Here is a 26,513-nt window from a genome sequence, read left to right on the forward strand (position 1 = left end):
AGCACTTTAAATTCACCCCCCAGGAATTTGTTTGCATACTCTTTGTGTGCAGAAAGTGTAACATAACCAATTCTAGCACTGTTCTACAGAAGGTGACAGCTCTGGCAGTTGAAGTGGCAGAAGTTGGTATTCTTTAGCTATTTCCATTAACACCTCTGGAAGCTGCCATAGGCATGGAAGTAAGCTTTGGCTGAACTGAATTGTAGCCTTAAAGCAATTTTTATGTGAAGAAAAATGTCAGATGATTGTAAAATTGTGCATGAATCACCTTAAGAATTTGAGAATTGATCTTGCTTTCTTTAAGCGATGTGTAACTCAGCCTATTTCTCATTCATTCTAGTTAAGGAATTATTCCCATGAAACCTGGTAGGTTATGTGCTTGATACAGGTTTGTTCTCAGAACCATCTTTTTTTTTTAGAAACCTTGCCACTCTCTGTTGAAGACTTGATTTGCCTGTGTTGTGGAAGCCTCTTTGCAGTTTCATAGTGTGATTGCAACTCATTGCAAGAACATGAATTTTTATTTATTTACATTATTATAAATTCAAACCCTCTTCACAAAAAAATAAATCATCTGCTTTGCACATACATTGCTTTCTGTAGGCAAATCAACAGTGTTTTAACAAGGAAAAAAATAATCCAAATATGAACTCTGCTTCAGAGTTCTTAGTGATATGGCTTTTGTGTCATCTTTTGGGCTTTTTTTTTTTTTAATTTAAAGAAAGTTATTTCTTTATAATGTATACATAAGGAAGTATGTATTAAGCTCCAAATGGGGAATATTGTCACTTCCCGGCCCCCAGCCTTTTCCTGCACTCCCCAGTCAAGACTGAAAGCCAAGTATTACAGTTGAAAATTGGCTTGCTACTGCTCACTCTGAAACATTCCTTCTAAATGTGCATTGAGCAACAGAATACATTTTAAAGAAAATACTTATTGTGACCTCTTGTTTGTGCCATTTAAGAAAATGCTGGTATTGGGTATTGTCTGAGAGCTGTACCATTATTACAATTTAATCAAGAAACAGTTGTATTTACCAAAAAAAAAAAAAAAAAAAAGGGGGGGTGGGGAGGGAGCTCTTTGCTTGCATGCTGGCTGGCTTGTCTGTCTGTTCATCTTAAGTTTTCTACCTTCCTCCTCACTGAAGTGCTGGCTGATGTCATCTGCACCATTCAGCACAGAAACTTAAACCTGCTTCCCAATTTGTGCTATGCAGCATGAAAAATTAATTACTGTATCAGTCAGTGTTGATCTTCAGGTAGATCATTGATAAATATAATGGTGTTTCTGTAACTTTTTTTTTTCTTCTGTTCCTAGTGCTGAAATCAGAAAAGAGAAGAAAGCTGACTCAGGGAAACGTATTGACCGGGAGACTTGTCTATGACTTGCTCTTCAATTAATTTTTTTACAAATGAATGAAAGGACTGCCACAACCACTAAAAATAAATGATTTGACCTTGTAACTTTTGTCTTTCATCTAAAACTAGCACAGGTAATGTAGTGCAATATTTGTCTCATTTCACCTTGTCTAAATGTCTACATTGTCTAGTCTCAGTGTCACAGTCTGCAGTAGCTGATGCAAAAAACCTTCATGTTCTTTGCTGATATTGGCCACTTGACAGTACTCCTATCATAAATTTAACAAGCAAATTTTCTTTCAAATTCAACTTTCCTGTTAATAAGTTTGTACTGTATTTTGCTACTTTTCTGTGTGAGAATAATTAATAATCTTCATTCAAGATTAACTTGAAAACACTTGTTCCAATTTATTTATTTATTAAAATCACCTAACTCAAGTAAATGATTTCAGGATACCCATAGTGACAAGCAAACATTAAAGAAGTTTTTAAAGTAACAACTGATCTGACCCTGTGAGCAAACTAACAAGGACAGTATTTGATTCCTCAAGCTGCCTTTTTAAAGTCATGGATTACTCTTGCAATGAGGACTGCAGGGTCAGATTCTGTACTTGTGAAGTTTTCCTTGATTTAATACAGTGTATTTAATATTAAAATTTGTATGTAACTGGAACATAGTCATATATATATAAAAATATATATTAAAATATATATATTTAAACATTCTCTCACCTTAGTTGAAAAACCCCACATCCTTTGATGTGAAATATGGGTACAGTATTTCTCAAAATGCAATCTGTGATTACAATATCTTATATTGTATGAATGTTGCCGTGGTGGGCCAAACAACTGCATTGTGTCATTAATCAAATCATTATTTTATAACAGGGAAAATTTTGTATTCCACATGCAGTTTTATCAGCTGCCCGATAATTTTCCTCTTTATTGCCTAAAATGCAGCCACATAAAGTGCACATTTATATTGTTCTCTTACTTATTACAACCATAAACCTAATTTCAGAGAGTAACTGTGTATAATCCTTAAATGAGTATCCTGCTGCTGGTGTTGTTACAGCTCTTCTCTATTTCATCAAGTATATATTAATTAAAAAATAACAACTTAGCAAACTAAAATATGGCTTCAAAGCCATAACAAAGACATTTTTCATAATGGGTTTTGTTACTGATTCTTCAAGCTGTTCTTTTGTGTAAAACAAGGACTGCAAGATTAGGTATTAAATTAATAGATATGTGGAGCAAATGTTTTATTGCAGTATTTGGAATTCACTGATTTTAATTTCTTTTTTTAAGATACATTTTAAGTGATCAAATAAAAGCTAATTCTCATAATTATGCTATTACTTTGAAATTTATAAATAAAAATTAGTCTTGTAATCTTTATAGACAGTCATCTACAGGGCTCTAACATTCCCCAGCTAACCAAAACACGTTAACCTCTCCATAAACCTCATGTGAAGAATTTTTCATATCCAGCACAGTTAAAGTATTCCTTCTAATGTTCTTGTGTGTGTATGTTTTACTGCTTTAGCCATAAATGATTATTGCATTTTGCTGAAAACTAATAGGGTCGCTGTTCTAAATTTGACTTAGCGTTATTAAAGCCCATTAAAGGCCATTTTTATGGAGAAAAAAACCTAATCTAATTGACACAAAGAAGGATTTACAGTTGATTAAATGTCTGTATTTGTAAATCTAGGGAAAAAATGCTGATGCATTAAAATTATATGCTTTGTTTTGTGTACTTGATAAATTGTAAGATTCCAATTGTTTTAAGATTAGTATAGAAGTTCAATACTGGTTTGTCCTGGGGGCAGCCTGGTGGTGTTTTAATATGTTGCTGACTTTGTTACAGATAATGTATACAATCAAAATGTATTAGTTTCACTTGACCAACTCTTAGAATATTAAGAAATCAGTGTATTCAATGGCATTCTATATTCTATTCAGTATTTCAGAGTGGTTTTATTTTAAAACAGTCACTCTGTTCTTGTGTGAATTTAAATGCTATTCTAATGTTAATCTTAACATTCTGAAATCACACACAATATAAAGCAAATGTAGTGTTATATTTACTTCTAATTTCATTTTCCTGGTCAAAATTACTTGATTTCTTGGATGTAATTTATTACAAAGGTTTATGTGTACATGTGAATAGACTATTGTGTTTTACACAAATAAGAAATGTTATGTGAAAATAAATATTTATCCTAACTAACTTTCAACTTATTTTTACACTAGAAACCCCAGAACAAGTACACAGTATGGTATGGTATTGTAATAATCTGCCTGACACTTGAATGTAGTTGACAGATGAATAACTCATAGAGCTCAGTCCTCATCCACTTCCCAGCAGAATCTCATTGACACCTGCAGTGCTCGAGGTAGCAGCTTGCTGTGTGCAGCTGATGCTGGGGCACTGGGTCTGACTGGAACAGTGGCAGGGGTGGCACATAGCTGAACTCTTACAGGAAGAGAGTGGGAAATCAATACCAGTTTACCGGTCGCAAAGGTAGTTCCTCTTGCTCCTGAGAGAGACTATGGGAACCAGGAAGCAGGAGTTGGGTCATTTTACAGATCAATAGGTAAGGTGATACAATTTTAAATTCCTTAATGCTACAATATTTAAAGGGTTTATCAGCTGAACTGTGGCTTAGCCTGCTGCCTAGTCTCAGGACCCTAAGTTGCTGTTGCTTGAAAACATGTAGGCTGTCAAGCTTAGCACTACCGCCAAACCCCAGTACTTGAAGTGTTGACTTCATCTTATTAAATCCCTCTGGGTTTCTTTGTCATTTTTTAAACCAAAGACTGGAACCCTCCCAGCCTGGCAATGTTAACTCACACCTCAGGCTTCAGATAAGGATTTTACACAAAGTGTATTGTACAACATACTCTGTTTCACAAGTTGACCACAAGTATCTATTTCACATGGAAAAAATACAGAGAAAAAGGTAATTTCTAGGTGCCTTACTAACTCTAACATGTGGCACTTCATCAGGCACAACTGGTTCTGAGAGGTGGCTTCAGACATTAATGAAATGAGCTTTCTTCTCTGGCTCAGGTTTAGTTATTTACCAGTGCTCCTGCATTTCAAGCAACTTGTCAAGTCCCTGAGGCAGCTCTATTGTCCTGTTGCCTGCATTATTTTTTGGACCCAAGTGAGAGTTAACGGAGAGAAAATTATACACTAAGTTGATGTTTATTTAGACACTTACTATAGCAATAAAATATCTTTTGTTTGTTTTAAAAGTTGCATCACGCTTTATTCTTAAAGATGCTTTTAAGACAGAGAAATATAAGATCATTGTCATTGTACGTTTTTATGCCTCAAAGATAAGAAAGTTAAAATGGGACTATGTATCCAGGGTAGAAGGGTTTCCCAGTGAGATGATAGTAAGGTAGGTGAGATACAAAAGGAACTGTATCATTACTTTATGAAAGACTTACCCAGATCATATACTTTTTAGTTTTATTTATTTAAAAGGTGGTTGGTTTTTGGTTTTGTTTTTTTTTATGATTACACTAAGGGAATACTTGCTGTTCTTTAGTAAGTATGATAGCCTAATTAAGCTAATTTTTTAAATTTATAAATACATCTTTCTGACAGTAGGAGAGAAAACATTTTAAAAAACCCTAAAAAACCAAAAATTATTTTACCCCATCCAGAAACTGGTAATTTTTTAATAACCTACCTGCATGATCTGTCTTTATAGTGATTTGTGTTTCCTTCCCTTGAGTCAACAGAATCAGCAATGTGGATCCTGTAACTTCTTGTAAACAACTGAAAGCCTGTAGACTACACAAAGTTAAAAGCAGTTCCAGTCTACATTAGAAACACTAATAAATTGACCCTGAGATTTTATGTGTAATAGCCCTCAACAATTTGTTTCCCAAAAACTTATTTTGTGAGTCAAGGAGTTTTTGGTTTGTTTCTGAAACCAAAACCTTTTTTTCCACCTTTCTTTTACTCGTGTAAGTACAAGTTGCAGAAACTGTCTTGACATTCTCCCCCCCACAAGCTTAATGTGTCTGTACTTTTACATTCACACCTAATATGTCACTAGTAACCCAAAATACATACATAACAATGCACTGGCATCTAATATCAAGAAGCTAAGTGTTAGATAATCATGTTAATCATTTCATGGTACCACTATATAAACGCAGAAACTTCACTGTAAGTCTGTCAGAATTAATGGATATTTGTAAAATTCTACAAGTTAGTTTCTTGAGCAACACTTTCAATGATACAGACTACCACTCCTTTCATAGCTTAATCTCTTTATTATTTTAAGGCAGCACAGTTTCCAATAGAAGTTGGTTGCATCATTTCTATGTGAAATTAAGAAAACTAATCTTATCTTCAGATGGAGAAGCCTACCTGGAGTGCTGAAGGTAAAGTTTTACTGTGGGCTACAAAGAAAAGCAGGTAGTAATAAGTAAACTTCTTAAAAAAAAAAAAAAAGTATCTTTCTCATAGCAAAACAATGGTGGGTTCCTAGAGTTCTCAGAGAAAAGGTTCTACCTGTGCAGATTCTCAAGTATCAATCATTTTCTCTATACAGTAAGCTAAAATCACAGTATTATGATAGGAAATAAAGAGATCCAGTGCCATTGGTTTGAACAGGTATCATCATTCTTTCTTTGGTGAAAGCTTTGGTGCTTTTCTTGCAAGATGTCTATAATTGCAATCCAAGAGATTGCAGAGAAAATACTAACTGTATTGTACTGATACAATCAAATACCATGCTTTGTGGAAGTCATCAATAGACCTACATTCTGGTGCTGTTAAGTCCTGATCTTAGATCTTCATGAATCATGAAGTTTATACTTTCTAGAGAGTTTTTTTGAGAAGTACCATCATGAACAAAGAAAACACTGGTGTTAGGGCAGTGAGAAACACTGCTTTATGAAGTGGCTCATATGGGTATAAATATGCTTATGTGCTTGACCGCTGATGGCGTGGTCTTTGTCTGTGTACCACTGTGGGAAAGAAAAATTCAGAGAATGTTAGTTTAGCTACATCTAGATGATATAAATCAAACACGACAGACATAAAAATGTACAGCCATTTAAAATTACCCCAGCATGAGGCTAATTCAGCCTGGAAGCAAAGACAGGAGGGTGGTGGGAAGCTGCTACAGTACTTTAGTTCCTGCTTTGTGTGTCAGATACAGCATCTATTCATACTCAAATACAAAATAAATACTTGGCTTGTTGGCACAGAGGGGAGATGGAGCTCAGACTGATGCCTGATGTCTGCACCCTGCAAGTTTGGCTGAAGGACAACCATGTGCTAATGGGCATTAGGCTTTCTTCTATATTTAATCCTTTTAAGCAATGCTCCCCAGGGTCTGGGAGAAGATAGATAGGAAAGGAAGAGCTTGTGCCTCAGTCTGCAAGTTACCATGTTCAGCATAAGAAGGGGCAAATAACTATGCCTTAGAAGTTCAATAGAGAAACACCAGACGTGATGGACAAGTTATCTTGGGCTAAACTGAAATTAATCTTTCCTTATATTCTACCTGTAAAATACTATTTATTGGACTTTAGCTATATGCAAAGACTAATTGACTTGGCTGTTTGTCTGAGGACAAAAAAAATGAACGAAATGAAAGATTATGTAAATGGGGTCAAACAGGAGAAGGATGTGCTTTACATTTGTTCTTGTACAGAAAATACATGGAAGCGTTATGTTAAAATCCCAGTTACTGATCATTAAATGCAAGTACGTGGACTTTCATTTAAGATGGCATTTGATTCATACCCAATGACAGGGAGCTTTTTGCTATTATTCTTGTAATCCAAACTCATTTATATGATGATAAACAAAAGAACTATACCATTGCCTGAAAATCCACTTCAGCATCAACAAGAGCTTTGGAAATCTGTGCTGCTTGCTGAAAGTGAACGTTATCTGAAAAGGGAAACAAAAGACGGAAAAGTTAAACAAAAAAATTGCTTCTGTACTGCTCTGGGGGAAAAGCAAATCAACGAACAAGACTCCCCAGCGCTGCTGACTGAAACATAAATTAGTTGCAGAAAGCAGTATTATTTTATTGATGCAAATGTAACTGCCTTGCCCCTTCATGCTTTTGTTTTGTCAGTAGTAGAATTGTGAACCTGTCTGCAAGACTAAAATGTCTAATTAACTACAACTCACCATCTGCTGTTCCATGAATAAGGAGATATTCAACTTCCTTGAATTTTTCAGCTCTGGCCATTACTGTTGAAGTCTGAAATTAAAGGAGAAAGAAGAAAAAAAGGTCCTATGCATTTGAAGATGACTTGCTACCAGATGACTTTGATTCCTGTTGACATGATCTGGGGTCCTTCAGATAAAAACAACCCCTGCTCCTCCCTTGCCTCCCCATCCGCTACTATGCCCCCAAGTAGCATGGTCACATACCCAATGGCACTGTGCTCACACTCAAACCACTGCACTGGGCTGCAGTTATTAGCAAGGCTGATGTCTGCAAAGTACCAGGCAATTCCAGAGGGGAAGAGCTTTGTGAGTGAGATACACATTTAATGCATTGCTAACATGTTGTTAGCCTGCAGCACACCACTTGCCATAGGTTTCCTGCACGACTGCAGACAAGTTAAAAAATGTTGCCATGGCAACAGTGCACCCTATGATAGCAGGGAATAGCTATTGCAGAGGCTACGTGGGTTTATCTTCCCCACGAAACTGTACACTAGTTTACCTGTAAGTAAGCCAACAGAGCTAGTATTTCATTAGCCACAAATAAAAAACAACTGATTAGAAATTTAGAACAATGCTCATCCCCAAATATGACAGAGAAATGCCTGAAGGGAAAAAAAAACCAGACCAAATCTATAAATAGAAGTCAAGCTACATTTTGGGAATTGAAATACAATAGTGAGGAAAAAAAAAAATAATCAGCAACTAAGATTAATTAAGAAACTTAAAACATAGAAACAACCCATTTCCTTAAACATACTAACCACCTAGCTTGCTGCTGTGACTAGGTACTAATGAATGAGGAAATTGAGGATAGCAGGTAAGGTCTTTAATTTGGGCAAGGAAAGGGAATAGGATTGTGCTCTGGCCCAAGAGCAGGAAGAAGGGGCAAGAGACAACATAGTTTAGGCTTAGTAAGACAACCAGAATAATGAGGAAAAATAAGTTCAGTTTTATTTCTTTCTATTAGCAACATGAAAGGGATTCTCTAAATAACTGAATCCACCTGGAATGTTTCTCTATATTACAGCAGCTGAAAAGCTACTAAAGCAAGGTAAAAGTAAAAACTAGGAACAAAACAACATGATGTTCTGTGTTTTTTTTTTTTCTTTCTCACCTTGTGCTAAGGCTGTATCCATGCACAGAGATTTGCATCTAATACCCCCAGAAAGGCAAATACATTATATTACCAAGACAGAAGAGTGCTTTAATTTCCTTATGTCTCTTGTAGGTTCATGAATCTTTAAAGGTTCTTTTGCCATGGCAGAATAATGTACCACAACATTATAACTGATAACTCTCTCATAATTGGAATGGTTTTTAAAATCTGGCTGAATAACTACAAAGAACTAAGTTTGTCTGAGAGAAAAAAAAAAGCACCCTCCAATCCATAACACTGCAATTTCCTTCTTTTGATAGGGAAAAGCTGCAGAGCACCAGAAATCCTGCCTAATATATGGAAATCCTTGCACACTAGAAGCATGACACCATATATTGAAATGAGTTGGAATCATGCAGTATGAACAGATAGTTATGAGACTGCTAAAATCAGGAGACTGATTCAGTGAGAAGCACTGGTACAGCAGCTGACCAAAAGAACAATTAATATCTCGGTGTTAAAAAGGAAAGAAATGGAACAATATTCTTTGAATATGTCCTCTTCCACAAGTACAGAGGGAAACAATAGATCGTATTCTTTCAGCAAATCAGTGCTGGTTTCTGAGTGAGAGCTTGACTTGAGCGACACTTCTGAGAACTGGACTTTCCAAAAGAAGTTTTAGAAAAAGGATTTCACTATTTTTACCCCTCCCAGCATTAAACAAATTAAAGCTATTTGTGCAATATTTTAGAAAAAATGAATACATGACAGGAATATTCTCTCATTTTTTTATGTCTTCCAACCCATACTCAACATAAAGAGTTCCTGCCCTAAAACATACTTTGAGGTCACAGTACTTTGGCCAAAAGAGAATGTTGCAAGATAGGAAGCAATCTCAGGCACAGTTCCAGCAGAAAACGTCAGCTATATCAGCTGAACAATCCTCAAGTGGACAGCAAATAAATACAACTTAATTTACCCCTTCTCTTTCAGTTATACTGCCAGGACAAAGGTTCTGCAAAGGTAACATGTACAAGTACTGAGAATTGGGTCCTGCTGAGTTTAACTGGCTTTTCTAAAGATCACACAGCAGTCAACATTTTATCAGCACTCCACAAACAAGTTAAGGTTTGGCTGAAACTGAAGGTCTCTCTCCCTTTAGCATATTCTCAGATAATAGAACAAATGTCAAATCAGTACAAGATGGCATATTTACAAAATTGTACCCTGTTTTGCATAACCTAATGATGCAGCAGTTCTTAAGGACTGAACATTTCAAATCTGCTAGAAAAAGATTGCCAAATCTATGACTGTTTCAAACACTTGCCAAAAGCATATCAAATTCAGAGTGAACTGCAAAATAATCTTCTCACAAGTTGAACAGTCTCTTCGGTATGCTTTCCATGGCTACTGCATCTGACCTCTAGCTCTCTGTCCTTATAGAGTCTCTAGTCTTTTACCTCAGGGACATGTCTTCCTGGGCAGACAACTTCTCTGCCATTCAGCCTGGGATCCCTCCCTAAACAATTAAATATATAAGCTCCACTTAAGGCTTGCTCCTTCCTTTTACAAAGCTCTCAGTTGTTCACCACTACATTAAAAGGCACTGATCACACCTAATTGGCCTACTTAAAGGAGGGCAATCCTTCCCCAGGGCTTTTATCTTGACAAAGAGTATTTAACATCTAAGATTCTCTTCCTTCAATAGATGTGAAACCTAATGTCATAGTAAGACAGAGTGTAGCCCTCTTACCACATCTAGTTTCTTGAGACTATATATTCACAGTCATTAATAACACTGCACATTAGGAATGAACCTAGCAGCATGCATCTTCTCTAAGCAGGTGTGTACGCATTCCCATTCCTTTTAAATTAAGGCACACAGTACAGAATTTATGCAACCTTTCACTTTTCAAGCCAGCTTTATAACGGTTGCAGTCTGACAGCACGAAGTTAACAGTTCAAAAATGCTTTAACAGCTTCATCTAGGAGAGCTTTCGGTACATGTTTTGCATTTACTTGCTAAAAACCATTTAATTCAGAAAACAGCTCTCATCAGCAACAAGGGGCCAGAAGGCTGCCTGAAGCGAGTAAGGGTCTTCAGCAACAGCGTCCCACAACCCTTCTATTGATGTGACATGAAGGAAACCCCTCACTTTGTGAGCTATCCCTGCCCCACTCTCCCCTCACCTATACAACCCACCCACTCCCAGTTTATATGGAAAAGTAATATATTACTTGGGGCTTTTGACAACAAATGAGGACTTCAGTTGCGTTTTGATATCTCTAGGAGGAGCAGTGAAGTGAGACAATCTGATCTGTGCAATTACCCCTCCTCCATCTAGCCACCATTCTCCCCAATTAGTCCTCTGAGTAACACATTTGAAACCTTTCGCTCTTTGGTACTGGCAGTTTCAACGTGTCCATTGCCAGCAATGAATACTATGCCAAGAAAATCCGACTCCTGGCTTGAAAGGATTAAACAGTCCTCTGTTGCCATCTGTGCTGTGAAGCTGGTGAATGACTTTGTGCACCCAGAGCGTTAACATTCGTTCTGCACAACGACAGTAACTTCTATTTACACTGCTACCTCGCAGACCTCCTACTGTTCCCACTATCTTAAAGAAACACATTTGGAAAAAGGCAGGCAGGCGGCTGCAGGTGGCTGGTCACTCCCCGAGGGGCCCGAGCAGCTTGCTGGTTAGAAGTGGCAGGCACAGTACCAAGCGTCCCAGCAGTCACTACCATTGCTCATCAGTTTGACCAGAACACCTGATACAGCAGCTGACAAAATTAGATGACTGTAGTGACACGTCAAAAAAGACATTTCACTCCATATACATGTGTATTTATATGTTTTATTATACTTTTAAATCAATGCAACAACCCCCCAGCCCTTTTTGCCCCTGTGCATTAAGACACAATCAGTGCTCAGCTGTCTTCTAGTGTATTTATCAACCACAATACAGAGAATGCCCCATCTCTTTGCCTGACATCCATGTTTGGTCACAGTATCACCATGTCTGAACACCACTGTGAAACATGACAATAATCATGGCACCCCTCAAATCCCTCTGTTTTCCAACAGCCACTTCATTTCCACCTAGATCTGGAATTTAACAAAACCTTACAGAGGTTTGGGCTGCTCTGCCCAAAGCACAGCTACCTGTGACTTCAAAAAGCCCTCGACATCACAAAATTCAGCTGGCACAAAGGAAGAGCAAGTCAAACCATCATGCCATAATAGGGACAAACAATCTACATATATCTTGTTCTCATCAGAACACTTGGAAATTCCCTCATGTCTGGGCAAACATCTGTCCCCTTAGACCAAACCTTGGACACACTGAGTTCACAGAGATGGGGCCAAAATTGCAGCTGCAAAACCACTGGCTGTCAGTTGGTCTGGTCTTTGATAGGATCACGGTCCCTGTCGAAGTTTCCTAATATGTAGGAAATATTGCTTGCTCTGAAAAAAAATCTTGAAGATTCCTAAAGCAAGAAAGTTCATGCAATACCCATTTTTAAAAATTACATTTCTGAAAGAAGTGGAGTACTTTTGTTTTGGTGGAAATGTTGTTTAAGATAAAGCATAGCTTGCACATGAGCATATTAAATTTTAAACTAAATCAGTTTTTACTGCTTGCTTTACAGTCTGCAAAGTAGTCAAATGGAACTGAATTAAAAAAAAAAACAAAACCAAAAAACCACACAACAACAAATCCCCAACACACTAAATAAACAACAGAAACCCCATACTATATAGCAAGGAGTAACAGCCTCATGCAAATCCAAGTGCATGAGACTACAGCCTCTAAAAGCACAATGCAACAGTTATTGCTAGAAAGAAGAAACAAACATTTCTTCCTATAGGGAAGGAACTAGACTTCGTAAAGAAAAATAGAGTGCTCTAGAAAAGAAACACCACACTTAAAAAATGAAAGAAATTGATTTTTTTCTTACATTATAGTTTTTCAGATTATCACTTGCTATAGGAAGGCCCATGTATCGCTCTGTGTATATTGAATCTGTAATTAAAAAAAACAAAACCAGAACATGCTGCTTAATTACAAGTTTTTTCTATCAGAAATTTTACCCACTGCTACAAACAATAAGAATGAATACTGGAAATTGAACAAACAGAAGCCACCAGGTTTTCCACAAAGAGGCATGTAGGTAACCACCATTATTCAGAATATTTAATCTTGTTGCCATGGACACCTGAATGCTGAATATTAATAAAGTACATCGTGTCAATGTTACCTTATTGTTATTCTTTCAGTAAGCCTAAGAAAATTACTAAAAATCCTGCAATAAATTACTATCATCTGAAAACAAACCTCAAGATATTTTATCTAAGTGTTTACTACTTAAAATCTATAAATGAAAAAACGTCACAGTAGATTAGGCTCTACAGTCTTATGTAGTCAAAATAAGTGTCTGATTTCCCACAGACTTTTCAGCATGATATCATATTATGCTTTGTTGGACATTTGCTGCTTTATTTTAAGCCATACAAATCTATGCTCTGTTGCCATATTCTAATGTTCATTTTACTTCTCATCACCATTGTCACATAAGGTTTTCTTATGCTGAGTGAGCATGCCTCTATAACCCTCTCCTTTATCTAATCAACTAAACATGGAATTTTAGAGATCCTGATCTTCAGTTAAAAACACTTCCTGCTATACTCTAATATTCATATTGAAACCAATATGAAACATGCCCTCAAGGGACTACTGCTAATACCTAGCAGTGTGATTTGATCCGCTGAATTAGCCAGAGCACAAAACACACCATTAAACAGCCACTGTGCTAGATATGGAATTGTAAATTATGCCTTATTTAGCAGAGATTTGTCAGGAAAAGCTTTCCTTTGAATGTTTATGGACAAAGCCAAACCAAAATCACGTCACATTGTACCAGCACATAGTGTATTTTTACTTATATATACACTATATATACACTGGGAGGAGGGCCCCTATAACTGCATTTATAGCCTCATGCAACTACAACCTTACACAATATAAGCTTGAAGCATGTACAGACTTGCCCACTTGTTCATGCTTTCCTCGCATCAAGCTATCTTAAGATTAATTAGATTTATAAAATACAATTTTACACTACAAAAGAGAGGCAATTAAATACTATTCTTTCACTTTGAGTAAATCACAATGCAAGTTTGATGTTAAGCCTCATTGTTTGTTATTCTAAGGAAAGTAGCATTTTGAAGAAGTAAAGTCTAGCAGTGATGGCTTTCTGATGCAAAATACCGGTCTCAGAACACCCAGAATACCGGTCTCAGCGTTGGAAAGCAAACACAGACATGTTACAGGAACACCAGAAATATTACTATAATTTAACCTTCATTAAATTAAAAAGAGATTACCCGGAATTAAAGAGATTGCCTGGAATTGTGGATCTGACTTTTTAAAGTGGGAAACAAGATTTAGGCAATTGGTTCAATTCTGAAACGCAGTACCTATGAGTTCATAAAAACAGACCAAGTGGCATTTACGTGGCATCTAGTAAAGAACCAAAGTTCTGTGCTATGAATCAATACTTTGTAGCATGTGCACGGCAAGACATATGGGAATCATTGTTATGAGGAAGCCATCACATACCATAATATTGCCAACGTGACACAGGGGCAACCGCTATTCCACACTTGAACACACCGCTTCCAGAGCCAAGCACCATGGAGGTCACATATCCCCCGTAAGACTGAGAAGAAAACATTGCTGTTATTTTAGTCAGAAAGAAAAGGATGGGGCCCATCTGCTAAATGGTTCATCAGACATTTATAGGCTCAGCGTTTTTCATATTAATGAACTCCATTCTGAAACTGGGTCAGATCTCACCCAGCCTGCTCGGTGGGGGAAACAGGCATCAAACAGCGTGTGGCAGCTGTGGTGCTGAGGAACGAGAACCTGCTGGGGAAAAGGGGCACAAACGCCACTGAACTGTGACTCAGTGAAGGATGAGAGTGTTTGGTAGCACTGTAGGCAGCAGCAAAAGACAGGAAACAAGACACTGCTGAACCGCTGCGTCCTTCTCAGTGCTGGGGGGAGCGGATGGAAGCAGAGCTCATGCCCACAATGTGCCTGATAAGTAGATACACCAGGGCATCCAAAAAAATTTACAACTCCCTCAGAGCAGGCCTACAGCAGCTCACTTGCTAAGTCTCCTCCAAAGCATCAAGAGCAAGACTGACTGGGGAGCAAAGGATCTTCTGCTGAGTCTGTGGGAGGAACTGTGCAGCAATACACTCCTTGCTATGCACAGAATATTCACTCACAGTCTAGTCTGATACACAGATGAGTAAATATCTGACACACTTGAGCACCCAGGCAGCAAGATACCTAAACAATGTCACCGCCTGCCCAAATGACACTCCTCACTGTAGTCTGAAGGGGTTATTCGGGAAAATGTGCCCACCCACATTCAAAGAGAAGAGCAATTTTTGGATCTCATTCCTATCTTGAAACCAGATGACAGGGAAATGGAAATTTATCTCAGTTGACAGCCCTTACATGTTTGCTCCAGCTCCAATCCTTAGGTACTCCCAGTTAGATCAGTGAAGTGATGCATATACTTAGTAATTAAATCCATGCAAAAATAAGTTGCCTCACCAGGCCAAACAAAATTAATGTAATGTAGGATTGGAAAAAGCGTTAGATTCCTCCAATTTTGTAGAAAGAATTCCCCTCTCACTAAAGTTATTACTACTACACTTGACCTTATACAACACAGGGATGCTTATCCCTACAAGGAAACCTACTAAAGGCAACCATCATCCTGCCATCAAGTAATTTCATTCACTGGTGCCTGTCACCAGTATTGACCAAATTTCAGGTAGCAATTTAATTCAAGATACTGCACGCTACCCTAAATATATTTAAACATAGTATGCTTAAGCAGAGCATACAAGAACACTTGCTGTGACGTCAGAAAGAAGCAGTGAAACAGCAGCCTGGGACAGAGAAATGTTCACAGTATGAATCAAACAGATATGATAACACTACACAGCTTTGCAGCTGAGAGGGTGTGTATATGCTATTAAACACTCCCCTCTACTGTAAGAGGTTGCAAGTAAGAGAAATCTAGCCTCTAGCTGGAAGCACTGCTTCAATAGAATATAGCCAGGCAGTATCCCATTAAAATGTTTTCACTCCCTCTGACAGTCCTAATTTTTGTTTCAAAGGCTCTTGAATACTTGGAAAGGGACAATGTATACAGGCACTTCTAAGATGCACTTCATCAGTTCAGTCACTGGACTCTGCTATGATCCCAGAGGTGCCTCACATTAAGTACTCCAACACAGCAAATAGTTGCTACAATTAAATAATAAGTCAACTAAGCTTATTTGAATACTTACCCAACCCCAAATAGCTATTCTGTCCTTATCGATAAAGCTCATTTCAGAAAATTTTCTGGAAGCAAGCAGAATAATTAAATGCTTCATGGATTGTGGGAATCTGCCATTATACAGACATGCTTATTTTCCATCATGTCTGCCTCTTTCTGTTTAACAAACAAACATTTCCCATTCCATCACAGTGACCGTATATGAACGCATACTTCATACTTCAGGCATGTGTATCCTTAAGAAATTAAAGTAGTAATCTATGCATATGAAAAAAAAACCTCTGTAAAAGTCCTCATCTATACTCACTGACATTTGTATTGTATTAGGTTAGATTTCACCACCTCCCTCACCTTTTATTTTTGTCCTTTTTTTTTAATAGAAAAAAAAAAAAGAGGGGAGTGGGTGGATCAACACACAAACTGCAGCAGTAAGGGGCAGGCATACATCTATAAAACCAGTCAAGGTTTAAAAAAAAAAAGATAATTCTGAAATGTTATTTGTTTAAACTACTTAACATTTTAAAATCACAAAATGCAAACTCTGTAAGATCACTTCCTTGTGATTCTGAGAGATTCACCCTGACATCATTCAGCTTAGTGAGATTCTACAAGCATAAACCAAGTGACGAAGATGAACTATGATGTGAAGTCTGCGAAGTTCATACAAGTAACTCCATCACAAAAGAAACCTGCAAAAAGCTTGGAGTAAAACTTCCAAGTCCAAGTTCCTTAGTAGAAAGCTTTTCAATTATGTGACATGTACTAATAGACATGCTCTTCTGTAATGTGACAGCTATCACATCTATAAAACCAAGGATACAATAAATTGCTTGTTACAGCATTAAACCATTTTAAAGTATAAAATGATGGTTGGCCTATAAGTTAAACACTTCAGCATACAAATTTAACGTAGAATTTGGTTATGTTTTTCAAGGTGACCGTTTAAAACCTTCACCATTTTTGCTGCTATACAATAAGCACAGAAAAGAAAGAGCAGATGTTGATCATTTCAATGTAGCTGACCTGGCTGCTGTTATCTGATCTTCCACTTCATATGTTCCCAGCCTTCGGTATATTGCATGCATAATTTCATCGCCTTGGTATCCACTTCCTCTGCCATCAAAGCTGGCCACAATGATCTGCTCGGTGCTTGCGAGGTAAGTAGCCCAGCTCATCTGGAAGGTATAATCCACTTTCTGACTACAGGGTCCCGCATACCTAGGTGAAAAGTGCCACAGAATTCAGGCATTTAAGCTCTATGTATTCTTGCATCAAGCATTTGAAATACAATTATTGCTGACAATTTTTGGTCACTAAAGCTGAACAAATAAGGAAAGCATCACTGACTGACTCCAAACTGCTGCTTTGCCTGGACACTAAAAACAACACATTTTTAAAATGCCAGCTGTTTATCAAGAAAAACTAGATTATTTATTTTGTTGCTTTTTGATCTACTAAGAAACTTCCATTATTGGGACTTTAGATGACTTATCAGAAAGCCAAACCAAATTCTTTTTTGTGTTGGCAGATCTAGCTGTCTGAGTTTCAAAGCAGCTCTTTAATGATTTCTGTTCCATCAACCCACGATTTATTTGGTTGAAGACTGAAATCAACAAACAGCATTCATTTGTGGAAAATGAAAAACATATTTTCCTGCACTTTAACTGTCTCATCAGTGTTCTCTACAGTCTACACTACTTCTTATGCAGGCTGAGAAAAAGGGAGCAAAACTGTAATTATAACTTTTTATTTTAAAATATGTGGAAGCACTTGAGCACTATGAAATTACACTCTGAGTGACTGGATATTAAAATTCTCTCTGCAGTGCAGTTCTCTAAATGCTGTTCAACAGAGTAAGAAATGGAGGAGTGGCTCTTATGGCTCTATAACCTGTTCTTTCCCATTTTAAAAGCAAATTAAAAACTACTTGGATATCTGAGGATAGAGAGGCTCTACAGACAGACTTTGTTAGGCTGGATCAATGGGCCAACATCAACAGCATGTGCTTCAACAAGGCCAAGTGCCAGGTCCTGCAGTTAGGCCACAACAACTCCATGCAATGTACAGGCTTGGGAAAGTGTGGCTAGAAAGCTGCCAGGCAGAAAAGGACCTGGAGGCTCTAATTCACAAGTGGCTGCATATGAGCCAGCAGTGCTTCCCAGGTGGCTAAGAAAGCCAGTGGCATCCTGGCCTGTATCAGAAATAGTGTGGCCAGGAGAAGTAGGGAGGTATTTGTCCCCCTGTACTCAGAACTGTTGAGGCTCTATCACAAATTGAGATACATCTCATTTTTTTCATTCCCTCTTAAAACTACTTTAAAAATTAAAGAGCATGGCGTTCTCATGTTTCCCAGTCTTACTAAGAACATTTTAAGTAGATGAAAGTGATTATTAACACAACATTGCCATATAACTTGAAGACTTACACGTCAAGGAGCAGGGGGTACTTCCTTGATGACTGGAAATGGGGAGGCAGTATCATTTGATACCACAGGTCTAAAAGTGAAGAGAATTTGATTTAGGTCAGTTGTCCAGTGAAATAATTTCACATACACTTTAATTCAAACAAGAGCACATTTGAGTCATCTCCTAAAAATTAAAAAGCAATTGCATCTTAATGGTCCTAATATAGATAGATAAAAATTCTTAGGTAATCTAGTAATTTTTTTTTAACTCTTTTAGCTAGGGTAGCAGTCTGGAACTGAAATGACTACAGTAATAATCATCATAAAATCTGGGGACTCAACATACTGTCTCAGAGCATTATTCTACATTATAAGCTTGCATGTGAAACTTGCTAAGTCTCTACAGCAGTAAATATAAGCCTAGTTCAAAAGTTTCTATTAAAATTTCTCTCCCAATACTAAAAAGAAATTTTAAATATTTTGAACATGCCAGATAGATTTTGCATGACAGTTTGTAAAGCATCCCAGAAATATATCCAAATATCTACTATTTCTCAAGCAATGTTGATTCTGGTTCCATTCATGATACTTTCTACTCAAGTTGGCTGCAATTTAGCTAAACATTTTAAATGTACACCATGTAAGTTTTGCAAACCAATTTGCTCCATTGCTCATTCATGAATTATAAAAGAACTGATGTTGCAAAGGAAGCATGAGGCAATGCTGATGGATTGTGCTTCAGTAACAGCCAGAGTGCAAGTCTTACAGAAATTTGTCCAGGAGATTAAAACACTGAAAAAACTGAGAAACTAAATTAAATAGATGAAAATAATAATTTTATTTTTTTTCATCCTCTGTATACTTTGTAGTCACAAGAGAAGATTTCTGCTTTGATAACATACACAGATTTTTAAGCAGACTTGAAACTTGAAGTATGAGTTTATAAATATATTTATTTCTCCTGTTTGTGACATTGAAAATCGATTCCCCTTACCCAAAAGCTTTTACCCTGAAGAGATGAAGTAGTAAGAACAAAGAGGAATAAAAAGATGAATATGCAACTGATGAAGAACATCTTTAAACCTCCATCTTGCCTGGAAGATTTCATCTTTAGCCCTAGTAAAAATGTGATAGAAATAAAAGACAGAAAACACAAAGATAGAGAGTTATTATATAAATAAAGTTACAGTGGAAGGAGGGAGGCATCAAAAAGAACAGTGATTGACAGAACTTAATACAGTCTGTAAATTATAATTCCATTAAGAATATCCATTCATTTTATCAGGAGGAAATTTGTCATTAAGAGAAAAGCGAGAAGCATAGGCGGGAGCAAGAACAGTTTAGAAGGGTACCAGACCTATACAGAGAAGCACCACTAGCAAAGCATTAGTAGTTCATGTTCTAGCATTTCATTCTAGTCTGTATTCAGAGGATAATGTAGTCTTGAAGTGTGAATAAGCTTTTTAAGAACATGACTATTCAATCCCAATACTCCCCTACACAAAGTAAAAGGTGATCTTGTTGAAATGTAGATTAAATGACTTTGCAAGCCTTTCCATTTAGATTCTGGGTCTGTTTTTTCATAATACCTGAACTTCTTCACTGTCCCAACCTGCTAACCCAAGACATTTGCATCTGTAAATTAAGATCTACTTGAATTTATAATGTAATTTAAATTCAGCAATGCTTATGAGCTTTGTGCCCCATCCCCCATTTCTCTTATTTATTTATTTAATGTGGTGTTGGGAACCTGGGTTTTTCACATAATTTTCAGGGAAAAAAGGTGTTAAGACACTTCACCATTAAAACATCAAGACATCACACTACAAAAAATCCTGTATTTTAAAAAGGAACATTTTGGGATTTCAGGAAAAAAAAGTGTTTGGACATGTCTGAAAAACACGATCTGATCTTGCCTCTAAGTACTGAATAACTGGAATAAGCCTCACCACACCCATCTTTTCTGGCATACTTTTCACCAGAAGACCTTGAACACTTGGTGGAAGGGGAAGAAAAAGGTAAAACATGTTTTTGAACTTACTATATCCACCTACACTAATGGAGCCAAATATTTTTGACGGCATCTGAATATCTTTCAATGAATTTTCCAGTTCAGTGTTATTTTCCAAGTACCTGAGGACTAAATAATAGAGTTAGTAAGAGTCAAAGATTAAATACATTCTTTTCAAATTCATTGCTCTTTAATGAACTGCTTTTAAAATTCAACCCGAGATGATGACAACAAACATTGCAGTCTTAGTTTACTGCAGTTTTTGATTTTCGTCTCAGATTCAATGTTTACAATAGTTTTCCATCAGCAATTTAGTAACCAGAAGGCTGGTTTCCAAGTTTTTCATCTAAATGAAATTTCAGAAAAACTGAACAATCATCCAGTAAGTTTTGTACCGTTCATTGTTTTCTAGCACAATATAAAATATAATTAAATAAACTATAAATATATATATATATAAAGCTATATCATTTATTCTTCTGGTTAACTATACTAATTATTTGAAATTAAACTTACCCTTTTGAACTGAAATTTTAATTGTTATACTAAGCAATGACAACAAAATTAAAATAAATTTAGAGTGCAATGACAAAAAAATTAAAATAAATTTAGACTGCAATTTTCTGGCTCAACATAAATTACACTTAAAGAGAGTCCCATACCTTGATCATCACTGCTTTTGTGTAGAGTAGATCTGGGCAGACCAGGACCTGTTAATAAAGCACAAAACCCTCAAGTTTGCATGCTGTCCCAAAACATAACTCTTGTAAAGGAAGTTGAAGTGGGTGAATCATAAAATCTTAGAACTTCTTTTCCTCCATTTTGCATGGCTGGATTTTAAGTTAATAGGACCCAAGCTGAGGCCACAGGAACCCATAAGGAACTCCCTTCCATCAAGGAAGGTCCTGACATCTTAAAAAAAACAAATATGCACTTCAATTTAAGGGAGATTTTGGAGAATTTATTTTTCCCCACACACTGATTAGTTTATCTCTGATACTATCTAGCACAAGGACTTGAGGTAAACAGTGAGACTAGTCTGTCTCAGACCTCTATGATTATGGTCATTTTTTTTTCAAAGAGCACTACCTATCTTAAATTTTATACCCACAAGTAGAGCACTTCTCTTTACCCAGCCTTTTGCTCACCTTGCTCTCAGAGCCTCCAAATTCCTTCTACAGACAAAGCTCACTGTGCAGCTCTTGAGCAGTGCAACAGACTGAAGTGTTTTCATCTTTTTCAGGTTCACGGATAGATAAAATTATCAAATTTTATCTCTGTAATTTTTGTCAAAGTGGTTTTGAGCTGATGAGGGAATATATTTTTCTGCTGCCAGTGGACTTACCCAACAATATCAACACAAATTGTTAAGCACTGCAGATCAAGATCTTGTTAAAGGGAATTTCCCCACCCAACTTATCATCGAGTTACGTTTGTATCGGGAAGTTCCAGATTTACTCACCACGACAATCTAGCTGATAATACTGTGCATCTTTGCTGAAGGACACAGAATAATACTGGCATCTTTCTTGATCCAGATCACAGCTAACACATTTAATAGAAGCTGGACTGGTTTCCAAGTGCACTCTGCAAAGTAGATGAGCTTCGTTTCAAAGACTTTTTTTTATTATTTTTTTTTTAATACCTATGCTGAACAAGCATACGCTTTTTAAATAAGACTAAATCTTTTTAAATCTTTTAAAATAAGACTATTGAATGAATTACAATAAAATTCAGGAGTGAAATCCTTACTGATTTTAAAAAGTAGAGAAATAGACTTTAAAATTTTGAGTTGATTTAATACTGAAATGATAATGTGGCAAAAAAGCCCCAAACCAAACCAACAACCCATGAGAGGTTTTCTATAGAGATTTGTCATGTGGGGAATTGTTCATTTCATAATTTCCCTTTATTAGCTAGATTTACAGAAAAATATTTTAGTTGTTTTTACAGTTTATACTCCTACACTGATTTTAATTAAATTTCCCACATAGGATCCCACGTTAGACTATAAACATCCTAATCTTTTATTTTGCAATGTTTTTTCTTAAAATTTCTTTTTCATTAATAAATATTTTACTCATACTGCAGAAAAAAATTCTTACTTATAAAGATTCCTTCCTCCTGGCATTCCACCGTTTTCATTACTGATGTAATATCTATAAATGCAAAACATATCAGTTTTATTAAAATGTCTACAGTACCTTAAGGCATTTAAAGAATTATCATACATGTTTAGATCACATTTTTAATTACTTATTCTCCTTGATCATCTTCTTCCTTGCACAGCCCCTTCCTCCTGATAGGAATCAATAGTTTAATGACAATACTTACAAAAAGTTATTCGTTACAGCTTCTATACTGATTACTTCCCACTTTCCTGAAGTAATAGGTACTGGAGCCTGGAATGTAAAAAACAGGCAAGACAAAATATTAGAATGTGAAGTTCCTTGATAACCAGGACAAATACAAGTCAGCAGTGACTGTTCTACACCTTATCTCTTACCTGTGAGCCATGTATGTAATGGATGTGCTTGTAACCTACTGCATCGCTGAAGATTTTGTAGTAGGTAGCGTTGTCAGGCATAAAGTGAGGGACAGATGGTTGAAACTTGAACACAAAAGAGAAGAGAAATGTCTATTAAAGTGAACAACAAAACCCCCTAACCAAAATTATAAGTATTCAAACTTCTGTTTAGAGATATCAAATCATAAATTTTAAACAATGTATCACCAAATGTACAGCAAAACTTTTTGCCTACTGATTCAGTAGGTAGCACCTGTAGCCATTACCCAAAGAGTAAACACATCTGAAATATTTTCTTGCTCCCTAAGCAGCAGAATTTGCTGAGTACTCACTCTGGTAATGACTGATGTCCCCTCCTACCTCCCTGGAATGTGAAGTCCTACAGGTGTTCCGAGTTCATTACCATTTTGGAAAACAACATGTGCATTTAATTTTAGAGTCACGATTTTATTCTGCCCAACACCAACATGCAGCTGTAGCCTGTAGCAATGCAAACACTGTGAATACAGGTTTTCCTTGAACTTCCCATTTTCAAACACATATTCATGAAAAAATTCTCTGAATTTTTTTTAGCCTGACAATGAAAAATGTCGCCCTTACTAAAAAAAAACAACAAAAAAACCAAACAAAAAACCTGCTCTCCAAGAGAAAATTTTGATAGCAAGTAGATTACCCAAACTGAAATTATATTTTCATGAAGGAACTATCCACTTATCAATTGGGAGTGGTAGAAATGAATGGATTCCTTCTACTGACTGCTTTTGGATGTGCTCCACATGGTAGAGAGAAAACAGGAATGAAATTGAGCTGAAAGAAATAGAAGTTAGTTCTGCGATTCTTGGCCAAAACATCTACATGTTAATTAGACAACTGACACAATGCAACTACCTCTGAGATGTGAGACTCATTTTTTAAATTGAAACAGAAAGATGAGGTGACTTTCCTCAAGTGACTCCGTAAACAATTCGAGTTTCCTTAACCCACGTGCTCCACATTATGACCCCTTCTTTCTTAGCAATATATTTGCAAAAAATACCATGGCAAATATTTTGCTATCTTCTCCCTTATTGCAGTCTTGCTTTTTAAAAGTGTGACTTTCCTTCAACTCAACTGGCAAGCTCTAAGTTAACTCATGACCTGGAACCCTTTTATGCAGTAACACAGGCTGTTCTGAGCATTCTTGATTAAGTAGAATTTCATCTCTATTTTTGAAAAAAGAACAGGAAGCCCACTGTGAATATGTACTAAGAAAGAAATATGTGGCTTAATTTTACACATATATATCTTAAGTTTGTATATACACTTATGTGTATTGTATATACAAATATATGTGTCTCTCTCTCATATATATATCTCATATATATATATATAAATATCCCTTCTCAGTGAAGTATCATTTTATCATCCCTAAGCAGATAAGAATAAAAGAAAGGAATAAATATAGCTGTCCTATCCCTTCTTCAATCCTCCCTACTTTCCATTCCCTTCTCAAATCCAAGAATCAGGCAGTGAGATCTTTTTCTCCCATTTATCTTTCTCCTAAGATGTGGGTTGTCACTTTAAAAGAAACAAAAAAACAACAACCTAGTTTAATGGCACAGACTCGCATTTTGCCCTCTCATTTTGCACAACTGTTTACAAAGTCTGCAGCTTGATCATCACATTGTCTAATTGTGAAGCCTTTGCTGCAGAGAAGCAAAATGTGTCAGCGTTAAGGCCTTCCTTTCCATATCAAATTTGACAGCAGGTGGGTTGATCTCTCATCTTCATACTGCGGATGATTTCATCCCTGCTGTTGCCTCCCTCTTTGCATTTCTTTAAACTTTCATTTTTGACTTCAAAAGTGAATTAGTGACTAAAGCATAATCAGTGTGTGGAAAATGCGGGAGTGGAAAGTGTACTGTGTGTTCTCATCAAAAACTCTGAAACTCATTTCTCCCTCCAAGTCTGAACTTTTGCATCTCTGCTTCACTTCCCCCAGATCTTCTGTGTAGTTCATTAGGTGCCTACTCTCTACCATGTATAAGAGGACTGAGAGGCAGCTTGGAAAGCATCATCCAGACAGTAGTGACTGGTTTTGCAGAAATGTATGAAAATTTTAGTCTGGTCATTTATATGCATTTTGCCCTTGGTTCTCTCCTATGGATATTTCTGGGTATGTGGGAAAATAAATAAATATTCATCCCCCCCCACCGAGGGAGAACCTGAAATGGTTTGCTGCAACACAAAATGCTAAAAATTACTTTCATCCTCTATGCCTTTCCTTTAATACAATTCAAAGGTTATAGGACACACTTCTCAGTATGTCTTATCCCCTAGATCCTGCTGGAGGTGGCAGGAAGAATGGAGAGGAGCCAAACAAGCACAGCTGACAACTTCCCCAACACAAAGGGAATTCTGAATCGTGGCTCCTGCACTCCCTTACCTACAGCTACCAAAGCAGTGGGTCAGAATAAAAAAGGATTTTGGAAGGAGTACTCTGCTTTTTGCAAGCTGAACATGATGGATGAGTCAGAGGGTGCAGTTTCAGCTCCAGCCCACACTGCACTGTCTCCCAGCCTCGGAGTTCAAACCCCATATCTACAAAAGGTTAAAACTGGGAGTGAGGTGGCATAGCAGCTCCATGTGAGACTATTTTTTCCTGTACAATGCAACAAGTGAATGGATCAGGCTGCACATAAAGAGACTTTGCAAACAGCAAGAGGCTCATGTGAAATTTTCTTAATTATCAGTGTTATTTAGCATGTGGCAGTTTTAGAAATTGAACACTCACTCTGCCAATCCAGCCAGTTGTACTTTTTTCTGTAAGTTGTTTTTCCTAGGAAAGAAAAAACAAACAATCCCACAACAATTATGTTTATTTTACATTAGGCTATGTTTCTACAAAGATAAACATACGACTCCTCTCTAGTGTAATTTATGAAGCATTGCAGCTCTCCCACTTCTTTTTTCTTACCTGCGGACATGACCAATTTCCAGAAGCAGTTTCAAAGTCACAGACTGTGAGGACTGAAAAATTCTGAATTCTTCTGAGCCACTGCAGACAGATCCTTTCATCTGTCACCCATGTTACAACACTCAAATAATGATCACTGAAACAAACAATAGCATTAGCTATTTTAAATCTTCTCTGTAATAGCATCCAGCAGCTCATTGAATGGGACTCATCTGGCTATTTTCATTTCAATCTACTCTTCAACAATAAACAATGATGTAAACCTAATAGTGTAATTTTTTTGCTGCCAGTAAATGCCTTGGTTAATTCCATTCATACAATAAAGAATTAGGTAGTTTGTGGATACCCACTTCCAGAAAGACTGCAGTTAAATTCTAACAGCCAGCACACTATAATCTAATGCACACAATAACAGCTACTCCAGACTCTTGATAAATCTTGTACCATGTGCATCTAGAGCAAATTCTCCTGAATATTAAGTTGTATGGGCCATAGAATTTTTGAAATTTATCCTTAGCTGGTTGCTTGTAAGCACTGAGTGATACGTATTTTTGTTCAATCGAGTAT

At 36.8% G+C, this 26,513-nt stretch overlaps 2 protein-coding genes across 4 annotated transcripts in view; one reads left to right on the forward strand and one right to left on the reverse strand.

Annotated features, from left to right (window-relative positions):
- Window positions 1-1,384, forward strand: part of SLC4A10 (solute carrier family 4 member 10) — a 112,707-nt gene extending 111,323 nt beyond the window's left edge. For both annotated transcript variants that reach the window (XM_030454755.1, XM_030454756.1), the window contains one exon: window positions 1,318-1,384. In XM_030454755.1, the coding sequence (XP_030310615.1) occupies window positions 1,318-1,384 (67 nt within the window). The remainder of the gene's footprint in view (window positions 1-1,317) is intronic.
- A 4,788-nt stretch (window positions 1,385-6,172) lies between these two features.
- The window catches only part of DPP4 (dipeptidyl peptidase 4), a 38,143-nt gene continuing 17,802 nt past the window's right edge, over window positions 6,173-26,513 (reverse strand). For both annotated transcript variants that reach the window (XM_030454285.1, XM_030454286.1), the window contains 16 exons: window positions 25,947-26,082; window positions 25,764-25,808; window positions 22,970-23,074; window positions 22,798-22,865; window positions 22,569-22,622; window positions 21,926-22,050; window positions 21,126-21,173; window positions 20,494-20,592; window positions 18,474-18,543; window positions 17,072-17,266; window positions 16,059-16,113; window positions 14,305-14,404; window positions 12,644-12,708; window positions 7,540-7,612; window positions 7,220-7,293; window positions 6,173-6,359 (listed from right to left, as the gene is read on the reverse strand). In XM_030454285.1, coding sequence (XP_030310145.1) covers window positions 6,261-6,359; window positions 7,220-7,293; window positions 7,540-7,612; window positions 12,644-12,708; window positions 14,305-14,404; window positions 16,059-16,113; window positions 17,072-17,266; window positions 18,474-18,543; window positions 20,494-20,592; window positions 21,126-21,173; window positions 21,926-22,050; window positions 22,569-22,622; window positions 22,798-22,865; window positions 22,970-23,074; window positions 25,764-25,808; window positions 25,947-26,082 — 1,411 coding nt within the window. In that variant the 3' untranslated portion in view covers window positions 6,173-6,260. The remainder of the gene's footprint in view (window positions 6,360-7,219; window positions 7,294-7,539; window positions 7,613-12,643; window positions 12,709-14,304; window positions 14,405-16,058; window positions 16,114-17,071; window positions 17,267-18,473; window positions 18,544-20,493; window positions 20,593-21,125; window positions 21,174-21,925; window positions 22,051-22,568; window positions 22,623-22,797; window positions 22,866-22,969; window positions 23,075-25,763; window positions 25,809-25,946; window positions 26,083-26,513) is intronic.

This window comes from Calypte anna, chromosome 7, assembly GCF_003957555.1.
Source record: "Calypte anna isolate BGI_N300 chromosome 7, bCalAnn1_v1.p, whole genome shotgun sequence".
NCBI lineage: Eukaryota > Metazoa > Chordata > Aves > Apodiformes > Trochilidae > Calypte > Calypte anna.